Here is a 22,429-nt window from a genome sequence, read left to right as displayed (position 1 = left end):
CTGTGATTCCTTAGCCCTGTCTGTTCAGCTGTGATGCTACAAACGTGCTCTACACAGCACTGAGAGTGTTTTCATGTGTAGGATATTACTGGCTAACCTCATCAAACTGATGTATCTGTGACAGGCTGCTATTTGCAGATGTATCTGTGGCTCTAATGAATGAGAATATGTCATAATTAACTGTTATGTAGGGAAAATCACTGTAGTTGCCTTACTGGCCCATGCAGAGCCAAACTATTCATACACAGGAACTTTCTCATGTCTCATTAATAAGCAGTAGTTAGAAGTGATTAGAAGATACAGTACTATGTATTTTGCAGCAGATGCTTCCCCTACATGAGCTGCTTCTGGTTTCTTCCTGTTAACTGGGAGTTTTTCCTTCCCACTGTTGCCAAGTGCGGGGATTGTCTGATTGTGGGAGATTTAGATCTTTACCTTATAATATGAGGCGACTGTTCATAAAACGTAATTTAATTTCTTACTTTGGTAATTCTGAAGAAGGCCTTAAATCTGTATGTTATACTTGTATGGTTGTAGGTGGGTAGTCGATAGTGAATTGAATATGATGCTAAATATTTGATGTCCATATTCTTTCAGAAGCTGATGATGCTGAAAGCAGCACAGAGCCTCGCACGGTGAAGGCTGTGATGAACACACCTGACTGTAAAACAATAAAACAACACGTTTCATGTTTGTACCTGGAAGCGTTTACAAAAGCAAAGTTGTGCGAGTGTGTGCGTCTTACCGACACACATTCTCGTGGCTGTTCTGTTTCCTCCAGAAGCTTCCAGTGACAAGCTGAGGTAACACATCTGCTTTTGCCAGATGTGTGCGCCCCAGTTCCGTTTGTTAATCCCTCCTGTGCTGATGTGAGCGCATGTGTAAATAAGCCAATCACGTACCTGCTTTAACATGCAGCCATGAGGCCGCCCTCGGTGCACGACTCAAAATGAGGAAGCGGTTGCATAAATCACAACAAGCAGCATCGCGGCGTGTTTAATGACGCCTCTGCTGCGGCGCCGTAAGTGTCGGGCGGTCATTCGTACCGCAGGTCGTCGCTTCTCTAGTCGTGGGAAGCCGAATGATCGGCTCGTCTGATTGTGCACAACTGTCCACCCGGAGCTCCCGTCAATGATCTGTCTTTTTTGGTGCTTTGTTGTACTTATTGATCTGATGTGTCACCTGTCTCGAATCGGTTATGACGGCGCTGACGATCAGTCATTTGAGTTGTTTGTCTCTGTTTCCATCTCCATATTTCACTCGCTCTGTTCTTGTTTGTGTCCCCTGGCGTTGTCTGGAGCTGAACGTGAGGAAAAGAAGGATGACATATCACATCGGCGCTGAGAGGTTTTTGTTTTTAGCTCTGCAGGGAAAACACAATATCAGAAGCCTTATTTTGCCCCCGGCTGCCTCAGTGGTCACTTTATCTCAGTCTCACACAGAACACCAATGATTCTTATCACTTTACATCAAATAATATGTTGAAGGATAGGAAGAAGATATTGCCCTTCGTCTATCCTAGTCAGCACTTTGCTGCTGTCGGGGCTCCTCTGGGATTCAGATTTTTATTTTTTAAGTGTGCAGTAAAAGAAGAACTTTGCTGTGTCCTGGTAAAAATCTGATTCCTCACAGTAGACATGAGGTCACGTGCTGCCTCTGTGATTTACATCTGAAGTGTTTCAACAGAGTCTGTCTTCTCTCACCTGCAGAGGTTTGTCGGGAACGGGAACTCGGAGAGCGTCGTTCAGAACAAGCTGTCGCACCCCGTGAGGACACGCTTCCTGCGATTCGTCCCTCTTGACTGGAACCCCAGTGGCTGGATGGGCCTCAGGGCGGAGGTGTACGGGTGCTCCTACAGTGAGTAACACTCAGCCTGCAGTTAATCCCATGGTGTCGAAGTCTGCACTCTGGTCACACTGCGTGTATCGATTTATTTATTTATACACTTGGTTTTGTAGCGTAGCGACAAATACTTCAACATGTATGATGCTGGATTCTTGGAGTATTTACTAGCACAAGGAGCATTATTGTAATTGTTTTCATTTTAAAAGCGTCAGTGTTTCAAAAAGGTGAAAACACTTTATGGAGCTTTTCGTGTACAAACCAGTGATTTAACCCTTTAAGACCTACCATAGAACCAAGTCCACCAGAGCTTATATTATATGTTTACATGCTGTGGAGCCATTTTTGGGAGCATTTCAAGTTGCTATACATCAATACAACCATTACAGCCCAGATTTTAATAATATGTCTGCATTAAGTGCATAGTAATTACATAAATTGCAAAAAAGTGCAATAAACTACAAAAAAATTGAAAATCGTTTTTGTTTTTTTAACATATATTTCTAGTTAGAGAAATTTAAGAGGCTTATCCCTCAAAACTGTAAATACAAAAAAGTTGCACAAAATAGTTTCCCACCACAGGAAATTTATTTTGAGTGTCTTCATAGTTTTATTTTTGAAATACACCAATTTTTATACACTGCAGGAAAAACGAAAATAAATATTATAATGCAAATTTGCAAAAAAGCAGCATATGCATCAAAATAAACTATTTCCAGCAGTGCAATATGAGTCCTAAGCATCCCAGAAACCACACAGAAAGTCATAAAGTCAAACATAACTTTTAAAAACACCAGTATAGGCTCATGAGGCCCTGATGGTAAAAAACTACATTTCCGCGAAAATGACGTCACTTCCGGTTTCGGGCAGGTCATGGCAGACATGCAATAGTTTGCGCTGACGTCTATTCCAACGTAGGAAGTGTTATGAACAGCTGATCGGATCAGCAAAGCGTGTTTCTGGAATATTATGTTTTTGTTGCTGCAAGCGCTTTTTATGCAGTTTTTGCAAAGCTATATGTGGAAGGAAACTGTGACCGAGGACAAGCTGATGGCATAAGATGTAAGTACAACTCCTCCGGTTTCATATGCAAAAAACATTATTGTGCTAGCTCACGTGGTTGCAGAGCTACCGGGATTTAAAAATAGTTACGCAAAACAGAGCGTGCCCGCTCCGACCGGTTTTAAAGGGTTAAGCCTTCGCCCTGCACAGCTTTGGTCTGCTGCCACTGTTAGCTCTTCTATTCACAAGTTTGACAGTTTAAATTTGTCTTGCCTGTCACATTTTCATAAAATGATGAGTGTCTCATGTTTTTGTAGCTTACATTTACAGAAGTTTCCGAGGTTTAAATGCACCGCAGGAAGACAGCCTTGCTGTTTTTTAAACAGGGCCGCCATGTGGATATATCGACTGAGTGTGCATGTGTTTCGTGATAAGGTTTTGCCCTTTTGTTTAGGATTAAGAGGTTTTGGAATGAATGTGAATAAATGTCATCACAAAGCCAGACAAACATACCTCGCCCTGCAGAGGAGGCAGCACTCAGAGATCTCCAATGCAGTAGTAAATAGTAAATGGAATGGTTCTTATATGGCACTTTTCTGCTCTATCTGAGCTCTCAAATCACTTTACATCACACATTCATATTGTACAGGCACTTTTTTCTATGCTTTTTCTGTGTAAGTGCTTTCTATCTAACATCCGCACACACTCGCACTCAGCGCAGAGCAACTTGGTACTTAGTATCTTGCCCGAGGATATTTGGCGTGCAGACTGGAGCGGCCAATAATCGAACCACAAACCTCGGCATTAGCGGAGCATCTGATGACCTGTCGATGCACCTTTCTGGACCGCTCCAACCCATAAGTGCTACAAAGGTTGTATAAATGTTTGTTAGCCTTTTTAATCTCCTTGTGTGCAATAAGCAGCAGTAAGTGTGTTTCCTGCATTTCTGTGTGAATCATTGCAGTGATGTGAGATTACTCCCCCAAATGCTCCAAACCAAAAGTGCTCATTACAAAACGAGGAAGAGGACGTAGAAATATTTGGCTTCATATGGAGGGTATAACAGGACAAAGTTTAAGCCAGTGTGATAGTACCTAGAGCAGGGCGATGTGACCAAAAATATTTATCACGATATACATTTGAAAATTTGCGATAACGATATAACTGATGATATAATTGACACTAGAAAAAATACTTTACAACTCCTCAACTTTATTAGTGCAAAAAACCCATTAATGTATTTTCACTTAAACAAGCAGCTGTTTTTATCTGCATTAAAGTTATATAAAAATGTAACAGTGCAAATTCGTTGCTGACAGTTTAACCAAAAGGCATTTCCAGTGGAAACTGGCCGACATATCCTCAGCATAACCATGTATAATATCCACAAAACTTAAAAACAGGTTATACACACACAATACGGTAACATTATGTTGAAGCACAGTACGTATCACTCCGCGAGGCTCCGCCTACGATAGCCGTAATGCTCCAACAATCCATCAAGCGGTGCGGCTTCGTAGCTTAGCAAAGTCGTACTGAAACATTTGACAGATTTTCGAGCGCCGTGTTCATAAAATCGTCTCGAGGTCAGTAAACACAACCAGAGTTCATACATAAGGCACACGGGATTATAAGGGGCTCTGTCGACTTTCAGAAAAATCAAAGGATGATTTTAAGTGCGCCGTATTTTCCAAACAACACGGTAATAACGACGGCCCGCTAGCATGCGCTACCAAAAATAGTGCTTTGTTGTGTATCTGACGGACGAAAGCTAAACCAGTTCCACACCAGTGAAGCTGCAGCATTTTTACAAACCAGTTCTGGTTCATCCGTTTCATTCAACGATCTGCTTTCACTCTTCTCATTCTGCGTCGCCGCCATGTGCGTATGTAAACAAAGGCACTGCGCATGCGCGTTTTACCCACATTCTATCGCCATATTTCATTTTCTTATTGTTGCCCAACATTATACCGGTATTACCGTGAGCGGTGTGATATGGCCCAGCCCTACTAGTACCTTAATCCTCTGTTCTGTCAGACAGTGATAGCTTCTACTAGAACAGAGAGACCATCTGTTTATTGCAACCAACATACAGTCACTGTGTGGCTTCAAAGCAGGACCTCACAAACCAGTTGTGTCCATCAGTCATTCTGTTACAGACAGTAACTTGTACTTCCTCACTCCTCCACTATGAGATGAAGTGTTTCTTTGAAAATAAGTGCTGTGGTATTGCATAGAGGTGGGAATCACCATACATCCCACGATACGATATTATTGCAATCTTTAAAAATATTTTGCGATATTCAGATTCTGTACATAAAGGTAAACTTTATCAATATTCATTTTCTCTAATATCAAAGTCTCACACTCAGTCTTTCTCTCATTTCAGTTTGATTGTTGACAAACTGAACGGTTTGTATTACAGTCTAGTCCAACTTAACTGAATCAACCATCTGGTACAATTATAGCTATTCTGAACTATGCAGTTTATGAAAACTATGCAGCCCCTTCAGCAACTGAAGAATTTGAAAGTAAATTAAAACAAAATATAATTTTACATTAAATAAAAAAGTTTTAAACTTAATTAAAATAAAACATGTCTTAAATTAAAATAAGTAAACTGTCATGTTTATTGCTGCCATAAACAAGTTAAACACATTTGGACAGTGAAGGAATGTCAGGATTCTTGCTCAGAAAAAGGATCAACATGCTCTGAAGTCAGAGCACAAAAACCTTTTTGTAACAAAATATCGATTTCTGCTGTCCCTGTATCCATACATTATTAGCAAACAAAATATCACCATACTACACAGTATCCATTTTCCCCCACCCCTAGTATTGCATATAGAATAAAAGTCAGTTCTAAAACGCTGGTAACAAAGTATCATCAAACCCAGTCCTGCACTTATCCACTGTAAACTCTCTGCGTCAGCTACACTAAAGAATGGTCACGATAGGAAATAAAGCCAAACAACACATCTGTAAGAGTTCAAATATCTTACAGTTCTCAGGTTGTTGTGTCTCTCTGTGTGGGACAAACACTCTGTGACATTTAAACCTGTAACACACACTGATAGCAGGGCAGCACCACCCCTGGGAGAAGGTGTGAAACTTAGTGCTTTTAGCTGCATCAGCTTCTAATATCTCACACCAAGAAAACACTAATGATAGAAAAGGCATCGTGTCCATGATTGGTGTTATTGATATATAATCAATGTGCAACAGTCTTTTAAAAGCAAACAATGACTTGTGATTATAATAGAAGCAAAAATGAACACAGTGTGTTTTACGTATCTTGAACAGTCACTCAATGAAAAGCATGTAATGGGGGTTCACTGGTGCACCTCGCCCACACGTTGTGAAGCAGCACTAACTAGATGAGCCAGTGAATTACTGCACACTGGAACACCATCAGAACAGGTCATGGTGAACAGTTTTATGATACCGACCACCTCAGCAATGTTGGAGAAGAGACTGCCTCATACAGCGCAGTGCAAATTAAAGCTGAAATCTGAAGATTTGACTCCTGCAGGTAAGTGGTTCTGGTGGAGTGGCATGCCTGAAACTGAAAACATGCACTTTTGGATCCAAGCCTCACGTTTTGCTTGCATAATTTAGGTCTTTTCCTTTTCACTGGATCTCAACCTCGTTGAAGACCAATGGAGGATTTTAGATGGATGTCTCAGACAGCCGTAACTACCATCATCAGAACACCTAATAATAGTATGTCTTTGTAAAAATGTTCCTTTCCTCCTGCAGACCTTTGGAGAGTCTGCAGGAAGCTGTTCATGTGGGGCATGATGATCCAACGCCTTACCAGACATTTTGTGTTTCCTGCAGTTTTCCGTACTGTAATACTCCGAGTCATTAAAATCGGATGAGTGTAGCAGTAAGGAATTACAGATTCCAAAAGCTGCACGGGACAAGATCAGTGGAATCACATAGCTATTATTAACACTATCATTTCCACCAGAGTTTTATATTCATGTTTATATATGCGGTTTATATATCCATGGGTTATTCTAGTGTGTTGTGGTGACATTAAATTATAATAAATTGTGCCAAATGGCACAGGTTGCTTTGTCGCATGCGTTATCATCGTCTGTTGTTCTTTATAGAAGTGCATTATTCTCCTGACACTGAGTCAGTGAGCGTTTATGTATCCAGACATAACAGACACCATGTGCTGCGTGCCAGGTTCAGATGAACAAAACATGGCATTAAACCGTGTTATTTAGCTGCTGGACAGATGGCTTCACATCTAACACTAGAACACTTTAGTATAAAGAGGAGTTCATGTTCAGCTCAATGACAGTAAAAGCAATACCAGTTCCCACCACTCCTCCATAAAATCTTCCTCCATGATCATGATCATGCCGGTGAGGTCTGGATGCTCTGATCCTACTTTAACGTATTTTTGCTTATTTTTGCTATTTTCTGTTGCTATCTCCATGATCTTGCATTATTGACATTATTGTAATTATACATTTACAATACAACAGAGATACTCTCATTTCTGTTAGTCCATAATATACGTACATTTCATTGTGTTTGACTCTGGTTAAACCTGGCCAAGCGAGCGCCGGCAGGAGAACAAAGGACGTGGGTTCACACACAGCCTTGCTAAGTATCCTACTAGCCAATGTTCAGTCCTTCCAGAGCAAGCTTGACGACCTCAAGGTCCATGTCAAGTTCCAGAGAGACATTTGGGACTGCAGCTTCCTGATGGTGAATAAAAACTGGTCCCAGCATTTCTCCCTTTACGTGCTCTGGCTCACCCAATTTTTTATTTCTGGGTTTTACAGTTTACGATGTGGGTTACAGGCATTGATTAACACAATTTGCAAAAAACCAAACAAAAGAGAAACACTGAACAATCAGGAGTGACCAGTAGCCAGATTATTGATTTTAAAATTTGAGAATTGAATTCGGCTTATGTTGTTCACATATGCTGTTAACTCCTCCATCCTATAAATCTCTGGTGTTATTTCCCACCACAATGGTAAAGTCGGTACATCTTGTAATAACCATTTCTTTGTTATACATTTTTTACTTGCACCTAGCAACATTTATCTTTTTTAGACCATTCCTGTGGCGTGTGTTTAGTTATGTTAGTGTTGTTATGTTAGTGTTTCGTGAACGTCTTTCCAATAAGTCCTGATCAAAGAGCAGTCCCACATTATGTGGTGTGCTCGTTGGTGTCCACATTTTCTCCAACATACAGGGGGATTCCCGTCATAATGAGTCTTTTGGCAAGGGGTGATAAAGAACCTTATCATAGTTTTCCATCCAAATTCCCTCCATCTTCGTGAGGAAGTGCATTTCCATTGTCGTTCCCATATTTGAGTCCATTCATCCTTTGTTATACGCACTCCTCCCTCCTGTTCCCATAATATCTTCACATATTCAGTTGAGTGAGAAAGCTTATTTGTAAGAAATGTATACAAAAAGGAAATATGTTTTTTATTGACACTATATGCCTTTTTAAGCATAGCTATCAAACCTACATTAGTGTTGACGCCACTCTGATTGTTGTCTTAATATAATGTCTTATTTGCAAGTATCGATAAAAATCCTGCTTTTCCAGATTGTATTTTTGTTTCAATGTATCAAAGCTAATTAAGTTCCCATCTCTAATCAGACTATCGAATGTAGGTAATCCTTTAGCACAGCGGTCTCCAACCTTTTTTGCGCCACAGACCGGTTTATGCCCGACAATATTTTCATGGACCGGCCTTTAAGGTGTCACGGATAAATACAACAAAATGAAACTAGTACCGGTACCGAAAAAAGAAGATTTATTCATAACACACGTGAAAAGACCCAGGAAAACCGAGTTAACGATAAAAACGATAACAAAATAACGCTGAAAACCGATAAAAACCCTGAAAACTATACATTTCACACCTGAGCCTCAACTCAACTCTCGCGGCCCGGTACCAAACGACTCACGGACCGGTACCAGTCCAAGGCCCGGGGGTTGGGGACCGCTGCTTTAGCAGACCAACTTTTAAAACGTGAGTCCAATTTATTTGGGGCAAAGTCATATGCATACCATTTAAATAAAGCCAAGTCCAATTTAAATTCCCTCACAACATTTCTCCATACATTAAGTGTACATTTCACCCAAGGGTTGTAGACCTTGTCTATATATTTTTGAATGTTTAAGTCCATTAGGACAGCTTGTATTGGAAAAGAAAACATATGTTTCCATTGTGCTTTATAGCTTATATCACACCAGTTAATCACAGTCTTCAACTGAGCAGCCCGAAAATAATTTTTTAGTGACGGCAGCTCCTCCTGTCTTTTTTTGTAATTGTAAAGTTTTAAAACAAACCCTTGGTCTCTTCCCTCCTCATATAAATCGTGATATAATTTTGTCCCATTCGTTAAATTGGCTTTGATCAATTTGTATTGGTAGTGTTTGGAATAAATACAGTAATCTTGGCAGAATATTCATTTTGATGGATTCAATTCGTGAGTATAAAGTTAGAAAGGGAATCATGTTCGTTTGATATCATCCACTATTCTCTTCTGCAGGGAACCAAAATTCTCCTCAAATAATTGAAGTCTTTAGGTATGACAACTCCCAAGTATTTCAAGGATTTTCTTGCCATCTCATTGGATATTGAGCAACCAAGTGAGCTGGGGGGCTATAGTTATAGTTAAGTATTTGATACTAATTTTATGCCCAGAAAGTTTCCCAAATTTTTGGCATAGATTCATCAGTTCAGGTAGGGAGTTTGTGGTCTGTTCTAGGTATATTAATATGTCATCTGCATAGCAAGCAAGCTCATGTTCCTGTTCTCTAATTTTATTCCCTTGGTGTCTTTGTTTTGTCTGATTGATTGTGCCAGAGGTTCTAAGTAGCGCAGTCTTGTTTATTTCCTCTTTGCAGAGCGAAGCTATTTGAGAGATAACCATTAACTTTAATTCTTGCAGTAGGGTTCGTATATAATGCCTTCACTCAATAATTCTATTGTGTAAGCCAAATTTGTTCAAGACTTTGTAAAGAAAGTCCCAATTTACAGAGTCAAAAGCTTTTTCTGCATCGATACTCATGAGCATGTCTTTACTTTTAGATGTTTGTATCTGATTTATTACGTGAAGAGTTCTGCGTTTATTGTCCTGTGTCTGCCGATTTCTTATGAACCCCGTTTGGTCATTACTAATTAGGTTGGGTAAAAATTCTTCCATTCGTCTGGCCATTATAGAGGTAAACAGTCTATAATCTATGTTGAGGACAGAGATGGGTGTATATGAGCCACACTCAGTTTTGTCTTTACCTTCCTCTGGGATAGCCGAGATGATAGCCTCATTCCAACTCGGTGGGATTTGCGCTTTTAGAGAGTAATATAGGGATCAATTCCTGTTTAAATTCCCAATACCACTCTGCGGTATAACCATCGGAGCCCGGTGACGTGTTTGTTTTTATTGATGGCTTTCATGAGTTCAGTTTCTGTCACTATCATTATTTTATTTTGTTCCTCATTCAAACTTGGTATAAAGAATTCAGAAAATTGTGAATTTCGTACTCAGCTCCACCTGGAACTTTAGCGTATAATGTTTTATAAAATGATTCAAAGGCTTCCTGCATCTTACGTAGATTAGTCATCATGTTTCCAGTCTCTGGGTGTTTAATTTTAGTTATAGTATTCTCTGCAATTTTCTTTTTGAGTTTCCATGCTAAGATTTTAATTGAATTGTATCCACATTCATAATATTTCTGTTTCAAATATAGTAATTTTCTCTTTATCGCTTGTGTATTCAGCTTATTTATTTCATTTCTGATCATTGTTAGTTGTTTTAGAGTGCTGGTTGAAGGCATTTGTTTATGCTCACTTTCTAATTGTTTTTGAGTCTTTTGTAATTCTGCCATTTTTTTCTCTCGAGCTGTTTTCTGAAAAGAGGCAAATGCTATGATCTCCAATCTTATAACAGCTTTTAATGCATCCCATAGTATTGGAGGTGACACTTCTCCGTTATCATTTATTTCAAGGTAATCTTTGAGTTCTTTCATTACTTCTTTCTTAAATTTTACATCTTTAAGCAAAGATGAGTTCAATTTCCAAGTTGATGTTTTGGGGTATACGTTTAAATCAATTGTCAGATACAGTGGTGCATGGTCACTTAAGTCTATTGTACCCAACTCACATGATTCGATTTTATCTCTATCTTTTCCAAATGTCATGAAATTATCTATATTTGTATAAAGAGAATGTGGAGCTGAGTAATGAGAATAATCTCTCCTTGTAGGGAAACAATTTCACCATACGTTAATTAAATCTACCTCTTCAAAAAGTGCAGAGACTCTTTTATACAGAGTACTTGATTCCAGCATTCTTCTATTAGAGCTATCTAAATCCAGCCGCAGGCAAATATTCAGATCGCCGCCACAAATCAAGGGGCCTTGGGTTTCTGTCACCATTATATTAATAATTTTTTTAAAGAAACTCAGGTCATTTCCTGGTGGTGCATAACATCAACCGTTCCCCGAACCAGTATAAACCTCCCCTCTTTATCCTTAATTTCAGACAACTTTTCAAAGTTTAGATCCCTAGAGATTAAGATCACCACACCTCGCCTGCGGCTAGATTTGAATGATGTAACATGTTTGTAAAGCCCATTCTCTTGAGTTTTTCATGTTCATTATTAGTCAAGTGGGTTTCTTGGAAATATACGATTCATGCTCAATCGTTCTTCATTTTAGTTAGAAAGCCCATTTACATTAAAAGAAATAACCTTCATCCCTTTGGCACTCATTTTTCATAAAATGAAGTATCAGAACTTGAATAACTTATTGACTGGTAAACTCCCTCTGAGAACCCGAACAATGAACAATAATAACTGCTCAAAACCAAACAGAAAAAAGAAAAATGTGATTCCAAGGTTGGGGTCATTCCTATCAGACCCTGGCACATATTTTGTGTAAGTCCCACCAGCAGGGGGAAGCCTCTCCTTGCTAAAGGATAAGGGCCCCTGATTTTGCCTTTAAGGTGCATTTCTCCATCGTCTCTCTGATAGTCTTAACTATTCATCTAGTAAGGGGAAGGTATCTATTGTCTCACCCACTTTGACAGAGTAGTATATCCTCATTGGTCTCCTGTAGTGGAGGGGGAGCTTGAACTTGACAACTGCTCCGTTAGGGTTTGCTTCGGTGTGACTTTAGCGTTTTGGTTCGCATATCCGCAGTCGCCTCCTCCGCCGTCGAATAGAGCACAGTTCCATCCTGATAGAAGACCCTCAATTTAGCAGGATAGGAAGTCTGAAATCTTATGTTCTGTTGTTTCAATGCCCTTTTAGCTTCAGCATAGTCCTTATGTTTCCGCAGGATGGCTGGTGCATAGTCCTGGTCAAAGTATATCTCTGACCGTTCAACAGGACGGTCCTCTTGGCCCACGCTTTGCGCGAAACTTCTTCCTTTGTAGTAAAGCAGGCAAAACGTATTAATATTGAGCGGGGAGTTTCTTCTCGGTTCCTCGCTGCTCCCAGGGCCCGATGTGATCTCTCGATGCCAAGCTCTATGCCCTGGGGGAGATTTTGATTTTTGATTTTTAGCATCTTTAGCATCATCTGTTCTACTTTTTGCACTAGGTCTTCCACTTTCGCAATACGGGTCTCTGCTTCGGTTATCTTATTGTTGACTCTGACCAGGTCAGACTTGAAATCTTGGAACTCTCTCCGAAAGTCCCGTATTTCTTCCAGTATCGTGGTTAAAGCATAATCTTCCTCCGCACTAGCCATAGCATTAGCTTTGTGTCGAGGTGGTGACACCACTGCAGGAATCCCTTCATTTGTACGTTCATCTGCCGGCCCTTTCTGCTTGTCTCTTTTCCCCATGTTCACCCCGCGTATACCTTTACTGTATGTCGAAAGATTTTTAGTAAATTAGACGCTTTACGTGGTGAAAGAATTAATTATGAGAGAGAGCTACCTGTTAAGCTGCCATTTGGTGGGGTGATGTCACCAGAACCCCCAACCTGGAACTTTTAATCATTAAATGTCACCTCTTCTATCTGCCTCCGCAGACATAGCCTGCACAGTCTACATTTCGCCTCATGCGGACTCGGACACTGCCTTGTGCGAGCTACACAAGGCTCTCACACAGCATTGAACACTTCACCAGTCACGAGGGAGATCGGATGCTGGACGGACCAATCAGTGGTCGCACTGCAGGACCAACTTAATGACATGACAGCTCTGATGATATCGACATGTTTACGGAAGTGATTGTGGGATACATTGGGAAACTAATGGATGACACCGTGGAAAAAAACTATCATCTGTACATTTCTGAGTCAGAAGGCATGATTGGACAAAAACATCCACGAGACCAACTGCCCCACTGGCGATGCCATATCACAGTTGCTACACACAACCCTGTGCCATTTGGACCCTATGTTAGGATGCTGTTCGTGGGCTACAGTTCTGCATTTAACACAATAATCCCCTCAAATCTTTTCACCAAGTTGAAGGATCTAGGTCCTCTACCAGTGGTCTGGGAGCTTGAGGGTCCTGCACAGTATCTTAGCTGTTCCTAGGACTGCGCTCTTCTGGACAGAGATCTCCGATATTGTTAGTACAAGTACCTGGAGATCCCGCAGGCGAATGGGAACCACGAAGAGGCCGCTAGGAAAGCTGCAACCACCAAGTACCTGCAGAGGGTCAGGCAAGTCCTGAGGAGTCAGCTGAACGGTAAGAACAAGATCCGGGCTGCCTGTGATCATGTACCCTGCTGGGGTAATAAGTTGGCTGAAGCAGGAGATAGAAGCCGTTTACAGCATCCTGCCATGCGATTGCATTTGTCTCTAACAATCAGGAACCTTCACATTAACTTTTATCGAGTGGAAAAAAGTTAGCGTTCATCCTCCAGCTTCACTGTGCTAATGTTATGCTAACGTAGCTATGTCGCTAGCAATCACGTAGCACATCATTACATACCAGCTAGCCCAACTTCAGTAACCCTACAAACGTCACTGCTGTTTAGTTTTCTGTCTTCATTTATGTTGGAAGTGACAGCAGAGCTGTACGTTTGAATTAGTTTCAAAAATCTCTCAGTCAGAACATGGTATGAAATGTTTAGGTGGAAACTAGCGAGTTAACTTCCTGCTAACTTCTAACTCTGTTATATTTAATAAATTCTGTTTTCATGGATGCCTGGATGTTGAACTTAATTGTTACACCTGGTAAAGCAGCAACGCTGATGATTTTATTAAAGATGAAAGAATTTAGACCGTTTTTAACTCTCAGTGATGCTGCAGTGTTTGTTTGACTTTGGGATGGAGTTTAGGACCCAGATTACTCTGCGAGGCTCCTGACTACGGCAGCTGTAATGCTCCGACAATCCATCAGGCGGTGCAGCTTCGTAGCTTAGCAAAGTCGGACTTAAACACTTTTGGACAGATTTGTAGCACATAAAATCGGTTCGAGGTCAGTAAGCACAACCAGAATTCATACATAAGGCACACTGTCGATTTTGAGACAATTAAAGCATTTTAAGTGTGCTTTATAGTGTGTAAAATATGTTATACAGAAGAAAAGAATATATCGCGATATACATCGTTACCGCACATGCTTCAAATTATACCGTGATATGGATTTTAGGCCATATCGCCCAGCCCTAGTTTTACCCCAAGTCCAGCACCCTGAGGCTGTGCTCTAAGTGGAAGGAAGGAAGCCGGGGACTGATGAGTGTCAGCATCACGGTCCAGGATGAGACAACGACAATCCACGATGTTCAGGAGACGCCCACTAGGGTGGTGGCAAATGGCTGAGCTAAGATCCTGTGGGACTTCAACATACAGACGGACAAAATGGTGATGGCTAACCAACCAGACGTAGTTGTGGTGGACAAGAAGATTGACAAGAAGCTGATTTAAACGGTCATGAACTTATCATTTGATTCAGGTGTGTTGACCCAGGGTGAGATCTAAAACCTGCAGGACACCGACCCTTGAGGTCTGGAGTTCCCCACCCCTATATTAAATTATGATCTGTATGACTTCTGATTTCCAGCTTCTAAAATAAAAACTGAGGTCATTGGAGTAATTTTTGATATGTCCCTACATATCAAATATGCAGGGATGCTTTCTTCTATGTACACAATATCTCTAAAATTACAAACATCCTGTCTTAGAGTGCTGCAAAAAACAGTTCATTAAAGTTCATTACTTCTAGATTTGGATGATGATATATAATTATTATCAGCTCGTTCTAACAGCGCCATGTAAAGCCTTCACAATACTGCAAGAAAGGGACTGACAAATTATATTGCTCTCATATTAGTTTCTCTTTAGTGGTTCCCTGTTAAATCTACAATGAAATGTAAAATCCTATCCTAAAAGGTCTTGATTAATCAGGTCCTATCATATCTTAAAGACCTCATAGTTCGTATCACCCCCGATAGAGCAGTTTTCTTTCAGATTGCAGGCTTACTTGTAATATTTAGTATTAAGTGGAAAGGAAGGCAGAGACTTCAGCTTTTAAGCCCCTTTTTATGTGAAACCAGCTCCCAGTTTGGATTGGGGAGACAGACATCCTGTCAACTTTTAAAGTTCAGTTTAAATAGTTTGATTTGGATAAAAGTTTTAGTAATGGCTGGATCAAGTGACCCTGAACCTTTCCTTCGATGCACTCCAAAAAACATTCACCTCTTTTAACTTTTTATGTGTTTATAGAGCATTTTAATCATTAGTTATTATTATTCTCTGGCTTTTTTGCACAGTGTGTCTTTTGTCATTTCTCCCAACCTCGACCGATCACAGGGAGTGTTTCGTTTCTGCTGATGCCAAATACTTGCTCATAGAGGGTCCTCTGATAATTGGGATTTTCTCTCTGTTATTCGAGGTTTTTACCTTACTATTTTTGTTATCTGGTGCTGAATAAATTCAGCTGAACGAGCTGGTGGGGCCGAGCTGCCTTTTTATTGTGTGGACAAATACTAAAAAACATGTTTTATTTGCAGAATGCCAAATGCCTGAACCCAAGAGAGGCTAGGTACCAGTTGCTTTTTAGTTGGTTTACCTTCATAATCACGTACTGTGCAGGTTTCCAAAATATTAACCTGACAGTTCTCAGATTTCAGCTTTCCTGAACCAACATCCTTCCTCACTCTTTCAGTACCACAGAATATATGTTAGCCTGTACCGTACAATGTGCCAGGAGTAAAACTGGAACTGGTTGGTCAGTTAGTAAGTAAGAGTAATAAAATTTTATTTGTTTAGCACCTTTGAAGATAACAACCACAAAGTGCTTCACAGAAAATAAAACATAAAAACAAAAATTAACCAAAGGCAAGTTTAAGAAGCTGTTTTTAGCTGTTTTTTAAAAAGAGACCACTGAGTCCACAGATCTCAAGCTCAAAGGGAGAGAGCTCCAGAGTCTTGGGGCCACAGTTATAAAACAGCAGCCTCGTATGATGGACAACCAGCGAGCCCTGATCACATGACCTCAGGGACCTGCTGGGAATGTATGGATGTAAAAGAGCTCTGAAAAGAACTCCAAGATTCCTGGTAGGAGCACAAACGGACTTTGGTTTTCTCCTCATTATGTAGAAAAAAGTTATCAGTCATCCAACCTCTAATGGAGTCTATGCACCTATGCAAAATCTGTAGTTTGGAAACATCTTGGGGCTCAAATGAACCCACCTCAGCCCATCTAGCAAAATGTGATGATCAACGGTATCAAAGGCAGAGGTCAAGTCCAACATCAGCAAAACGGAGCATTCTCCTCATCACATCAAGTCATCACTGGACACTCTAAGAAGTGCAGTTTCAGTAGAGTGGGCTCCACGGAGTTATAAGCTGCGTCGCCACAACCTTTTCTAAAATCTTAGCAATGAATGGTAGTTTTGAAATTGGTCTATAACTGCTAAGCAGAGAAGCATCAAATTTGGGTTTTTTGTTCCTCTTCCTGTTCCCTATTGCCGTATTGTCACTTACAGAACCTCCGATTTTTTTGTGGCCTGCCTCGATCGGAAGTAACAAAGTCATGCTAGCCATCATATACAGATTTCTAAGAGACCTACTTTCATTGAAACAGCAAACTGGTTAATCATGTGTTCCAGCTTTATGGCATTCCTTGTGGCATTTAATGGAGGTCCCCTCTTTGTCTCTCAGGTCTCAAACATCTTTGCAAGCTAAACTTAGTTTGATCCTTAATCTAATGGACAAATGGTGAAAACTAGAAACAGCATTATGGTGTATGATGTTATCAGATCCATGGTCCTGGAGCTCTCAGTTGGCCTGGTTAGAATATCTGCATAATACATTTACCTCCTCTGCAACTGGTCACTGCTCTTCTAAAGCCTCTTAAGCCTCTTAAAGCTTCCATTGTTCCCCATTCTGTAAGGCAGTGACTGTGCCATCGTTTAACACTGTCTTTGCCAACATGTGCAGGCTATCGCAGTTCTTCTTCGAACTGCTGAACAAAATTGCCGCCCTGCAGACGGGAGGAGAACCAGAACGTTTGGCTTCCATCAATGGGACATTACATTGTTGCACCTTTTAAAATGGACAGAGTAATAGATTACCTGTATCCATGATAATCACTCAAACGTGCACATTTCTCAAATAAAGCCAGTGTCTTCCAGTCTTCTGCCCACACTCCACTGAACCACTCTCTCTTTTCCTGGATAGCTGCCTAACTGTCTGCTGCTCATTCAAAGCCGCTGTTCTGGAAACTAACAAGCAAGATGTCAAAACGACATTAAAAATCTCTAATACCTCTTTTGCCATTGTTTACATCCTCCGATGACCTCCCTGCTCGGTACCAGTTGGGAAAATGTATTCCTGTCGTTTGATTATCTTTACGTAAAACGTTTAAACCACCACCTGCTCTCAGGTCCAGTTCATGCTGAAAATATGACAGTATCTGCACTGTGATTTGTAACAAGTAGATATTAGACACACTTTAATTGTTCTTTACTTACAGTCACTGACGTAATACTGACTCTAGAGTCGATCCTTTTCTTGTAGAGTCATACGTGGCAGACTTTGATGGCAGAAGCTCGTTGCTGTATCGGTTCAACCAGAAGTCGATGTCGACGGTCAAGGACGTGATCTCTCTGCGCTTCAAAAGCCATCAGGCCGAGGGCGTATTACTGCATGGAGAGGGGCAGCGAGGAGATTACATCACCCTAGAACTTCACAGAGGAAGACTGGACCTCTACCTCAACTTAGGTGAGCTCTGTTTTTCCAGTGTTGGTGGTCATTGACGTGTCATTGCTGGAGATGAAGAGCGTGAGTATGTTTGAGGGGATATGGGGCGTTTAGAGGAGATATATTTTGGAGGATGTCTTTACGATTAAGTTATCATTGGCTCAACCTGAATGTGAAGAGTAGTGCTGTTTCTAACAAACGATACTGAAAGGTCCAGACCAGCTTGGCTTAGTTGAGAGAAAGCAGTGCCTACTTCCACATGTACAAACACAAATACAGCGTCATTGCTGGAGATGTGTCTGCTCAATGTCTTCTTGGTCTTCTGTTTGTAAAGATGATAGCCGAGCGAGGTTCAGCAGCCATCGTGTTCCCGTCACTGTGGGCAGTCTGCTGGATGACCAGCACTGGCACTCGGTTCATATAGAGCGCTTCAACAAGCAGGTTAACCTCACAGTGGACTCCTACACACAGCGCTTCCAAACCAAAGGGGAAGGACACTCACTGGAGGTGGACTACGAGGTGAGTCCATGTGGTTAGACAGCAGTTAATGAGTTTAGCTGCTGAGGATGAGACAACCCTGTCATTATTAAAGCACTGATGGACTGTGTTCATGGTGCTAAACAGACTCTAGTCTGTGTATGTCCTGAAAGAGGCTCTATTTGAAATAATCATTTGGAAAAACAGAGAGAAACAGAAATAGCAGACGGGTCGTTTTTGATTCCTCAAAAGAACAGCTGCCTGCCAAGAACGCTGGCAGCCTCTGAAGGCCTTTACACAGCATTTAACATTGTGTGGCTCTGCATTGTATGCTGTGCAAACATGGACATTTTGCTTTAACCCCCAAAGACCTTGGATACATTTTAGCAAAACAAAAAAAAACATACCTAGATTCAGCCAGTAAACACTTCACAACTCTGCAGCCAAACTAGACAACCTTGGCCTCTCTGGACACAAGACAAGTGGCCCCAGAAACTGTACTTCAGTCTTATTAAGATTAAAGTGTGAACAACAGCCTTATGACCGAGAAAATATCGATGCTATTAGTGTGTTTAAAAAAAAGTTTAGCTCTACCAGATTTGATGCTTCACAAATCACAATTTAATCACAGCAGTACTGGGGGGTCTTATTATTGTAGCATACGGAGAGCTGTGCAGACTCTGCTTGGTTTGTGTATTAATAAGAGATACATACGTGTCCCAGTACTGGGACTGGCGGAGTTAAGTGATTCTAACTTTATTTATTGTAAACCCATTCGAGCCATTCACGAACAGAATGTTCATCCTCTACATCTGGAACAAAACCAACAACCATACATGCAGTGGAGTCTAAACAAAACAGAAAACAGCCCAGGGCGTTGGCCAGGAGGACAACGGGTGAGACCAAACTAATCAGGAGGCTGACACCGAGGAATTCTGGAGGATGACTGGGAGGCCAGTAGCAGAGATCAACTCTTGATGGAAAAGACGTGGCCTATCCGGAGACTTGGCCAGAGATTACAGATAGCTGAAGAGGTCGGACTCCTCTGGTGGCTTGGCCGGGAGCCGGAGGCGACATGGGAGGAGACGGGACTCTTCTGGAGACATGGACAGAGGCTGCCACTGCGACCCTCTGCTGACAAGGGCGAAAGCCGGCTCTTAGGTGGCTTGGATGGAGTCTGGCATCCAAGTCCATGCCAGACTGATATGTCCAGGTGACTGGACAGGACAACAGCCACAGTGAAGATAATGGAGCCACTTAGACAGGTTGATACAGCGTCTGAGGCAAGCAACCGAGCTGGAGTCCCACCTTTTGTCCAGGGCAGAATGTCAGCAACGGCATGCATGGAGGAGACTCTCTGGAAGCCAGCGGTGACAGTGATGGGACACCGCAGCAGCTCCAAGCCACAGCGAGGAGTTACTGGCTCAGGCTTTGGCTCAGACAGAGCAGGACTGAACACAGCAGGCTGAGCGGGGCCCTCATTTTTGGATTCCCACGAACCCGAACATGTTCATGTGCAGCTCTGGGAAACGTAGTTGATCGATTATAGGAGGCTAAACCAGCGGCTTTTGTCTGCTTCTGTTGCGTTGAGGAACAAAGTTCGTATATGGGCTACATTTGTTACTGTTATTATTAGCTGTATGAGTCAGTTAGTAATTAATATTGATATCAATATTAACACTGTAGCTGTCCTGTTTATATTTAAATTCAGTATTAAATTTAAAAATTGTTTGCAACCAACATATGGTTGATTAGCTAACGACTTAGCTAATCAACCATATGTTGGTTGATTAGCTAACGACTTAGCTAACCATATGTTAGTTGATTAGCTAAGTCGTTAGCTAATCAACCATATGTTAGTTGATTAGCTAAGTCGTTAGCTAATCAACCATATGTTGGTTGATTAGCTAACGACTTAGCTAATCAACTAACATATGGTTGATTAGCTAACAACTTAGCTAAGTCGTTAGCTAATCAACCATATGTTGGTTGATTAGCTAACGACTTAGCTAATCAACTAACATATGGTTGATTAGCTAACAACTTAGCTAATCAACCATATGTTGGTTGATTAGCTAACGACTTAGCTAATCAACCATATGTTGGTTGATTAGCTAAGTCGTTAGCTAATCAAAGTTAGCTATCTAAAAATTATAACTGTTTTTCTTTTAAATGAAGAAATTGTTGGATTAAAATACAGCATGTGTAATAACTGTATGGGGACATTACGTAAACATGTTATTGATAAGAATGTCAGGCTAAAACAGGCTTTCATCTGCTGCTGCTCTGTTAGAGAAAGCTTTTAAGTGTGGCTTCATTCACAAGAGTGAGGTCATTAGTGACATCATTAGTGAGGTCATTACTGAGGTCAGGCCCTGATGCCAGCTCAAAGTGCATGGATATGTAGCTCCTCATTATTTCCAGGGGCATGGATTGGGACGTTCTTCCATTAAAAATAAATAAATGAAAAAATGTAACATGTGCTTTGCTCCTGTTACATTAACAAAGGAAAAAGTCTTCCCTCAGCTGCTGTGGCAATGAGACCACGAGGGAGTCAGCATGTAATAGGTGTGATGTAGCTTTGGAGAGTGTTACTCTGTCAGCATCTGCAATAGATTTAATAACTAAATGAACACTGATATTTCCTCTTTTCACAAACGCATTCATTACCCAACCTGTGCAGACACACACACACACACACACACATCTATTTATGTTGTGTTTGGTATTTTGCATATACTTTGGTTGTTGTTGTGTTGGCACAATGACAATAAAACATTCTGAATTTAATGTCACATCACTTTTGGTAAAAACACGAGTTGTTCTTGGTGAATCGGTTTCTGTATTTTCTTCTTTAAAGCTGAGCTTCGGAGGGATCCCGTTGCCGGGTAAGCCCGGCACCTTTCTGAGGAAGAACTTCAATGGTTGCATGGAAAACCTCTACTACAACGGGATCAATGTCATAGATCTGGCAAAGAGACGCAAGCCGCAGATACACAGCGTGGTGAGTTGTGTCGTTTCCCACAGTTACCGTGCTGCATGTGTTCTTAGTGAGTCTGTTGTGTATTAAGTGAACTCAGCTCATATATGTAAAAAATGATGTGTGACGATGTGTCACGCCCTGAAAAGTCTGGCTAACATGAAAACACAGACAGTAGTATTAGTACTTTTACAATCCTGCACATCTGTGATCGACGACTATGACGACTGATTGTTTCTTCCTGGTGTTTATAAAGACGAACCTGTGCAGTGATTGACTCGATGGATTCACTTTTAAAAGCTCACAAATGTGAAAAAGCCTCACAGTACAGATGATCTCTATTAGGGAGCGAAGCTGATGTAATGATATTTATAAAGATACAGGAAGAGTGCATCTGTAGGCGGGCAAAAGGAGGTGGGCGAGTGGAGAGAGTGAAACTGTAAAGGTCTAATTTGGTAATCATATATCGCAGTGCAGTAATTCTACAGTCAGGTTTAGCAGGAGTGTGAGGCAACAGCATGGAGCAGCATCTCCGTCAGGACGGACCAACAACGTTATGAAAACATATTGATTGCACATTTCTGTATGAGCTGGATGAAGTTTAGAGCATGTCCTCTGGAGGTGAAGATAGGGTAACAAATAAGACTGGAGAAAGGTGCAAGCTTTCACAGACCATCAGTGACCCACCAAACTGGTCACGCTGAATGAAGCAGCGTAACTTTCTGCAGCGCTTCATCTGAGAACAGCCCAAGACTCCAGTGGCAGATCTGCCAATTCTGGTGTTCAGTGGCACAGAGTAAAGAGCGCACAGGCTTCCCCTCCTACTTTGTACGAAGAGGTTCAAACTAAGTGCAAATAAAATAATTTTGACACTGTGAGAAAAACTGCAGTTTGAATTGACACAGTGAAGCATGCAAGGTGGCAGAAACTCTTTTTTTCTGGTGTGTTGTTGTTTTTATGCGAACAGGAG

The 22,429-nt window shown here is 41.2% G+C and overlaps 1 protein-coding gene across 2 annotated transcripts in view; it reads left to right on the top strand.

Annotated features, from left to right (window-relative positions):
• cntnap5a (contactin associated protein family member 5a) overlaps positions 1-22,429 on the top strand; it is a 144,721-nt gene that overhangs the window by 51,291 nt on the left and 71,001 nt on the right. For both annotated transcript variants that reach the window (XM_087830168.1, XM_087830169.1), the window contains exons 4-7: positions 1,710-1,857; positions 17,820-18,023; positions 18,337-18,521; positions 21,340-21,483. In XM_087830168.1, the coding sequence (XP_087686294.1) occupies positions 1,710-1,857; positions 17,820-18,023; positions 18,337-18,521; positions 21,340-21,483 (681 nt within the window). The remainder of the gene's footprint in view (positions 1-1,709; positions 1,858-17,819; positions 18,024-18,336; positions 18,522-21,339; positions 21,484-22,429) is intronic.

This window comes from Neolamprologus brichardi, chromosome 16 (genome assembly GCF_056152115.1).
Source record: "Neolamprologus brichardi isolate AB-2024 chromosome 16, ASM5615211v1, whole genome shotgun sequence".
NCBI lineage: Eukaryota > Metazoa > Chordata > Actinopteri > Cichliformes > Cichlidae > Neolamprologus > Neolamprologus brichardi.
This window is presented reverse-complemented; position numbering and strand designations above follow the sequence as displayed.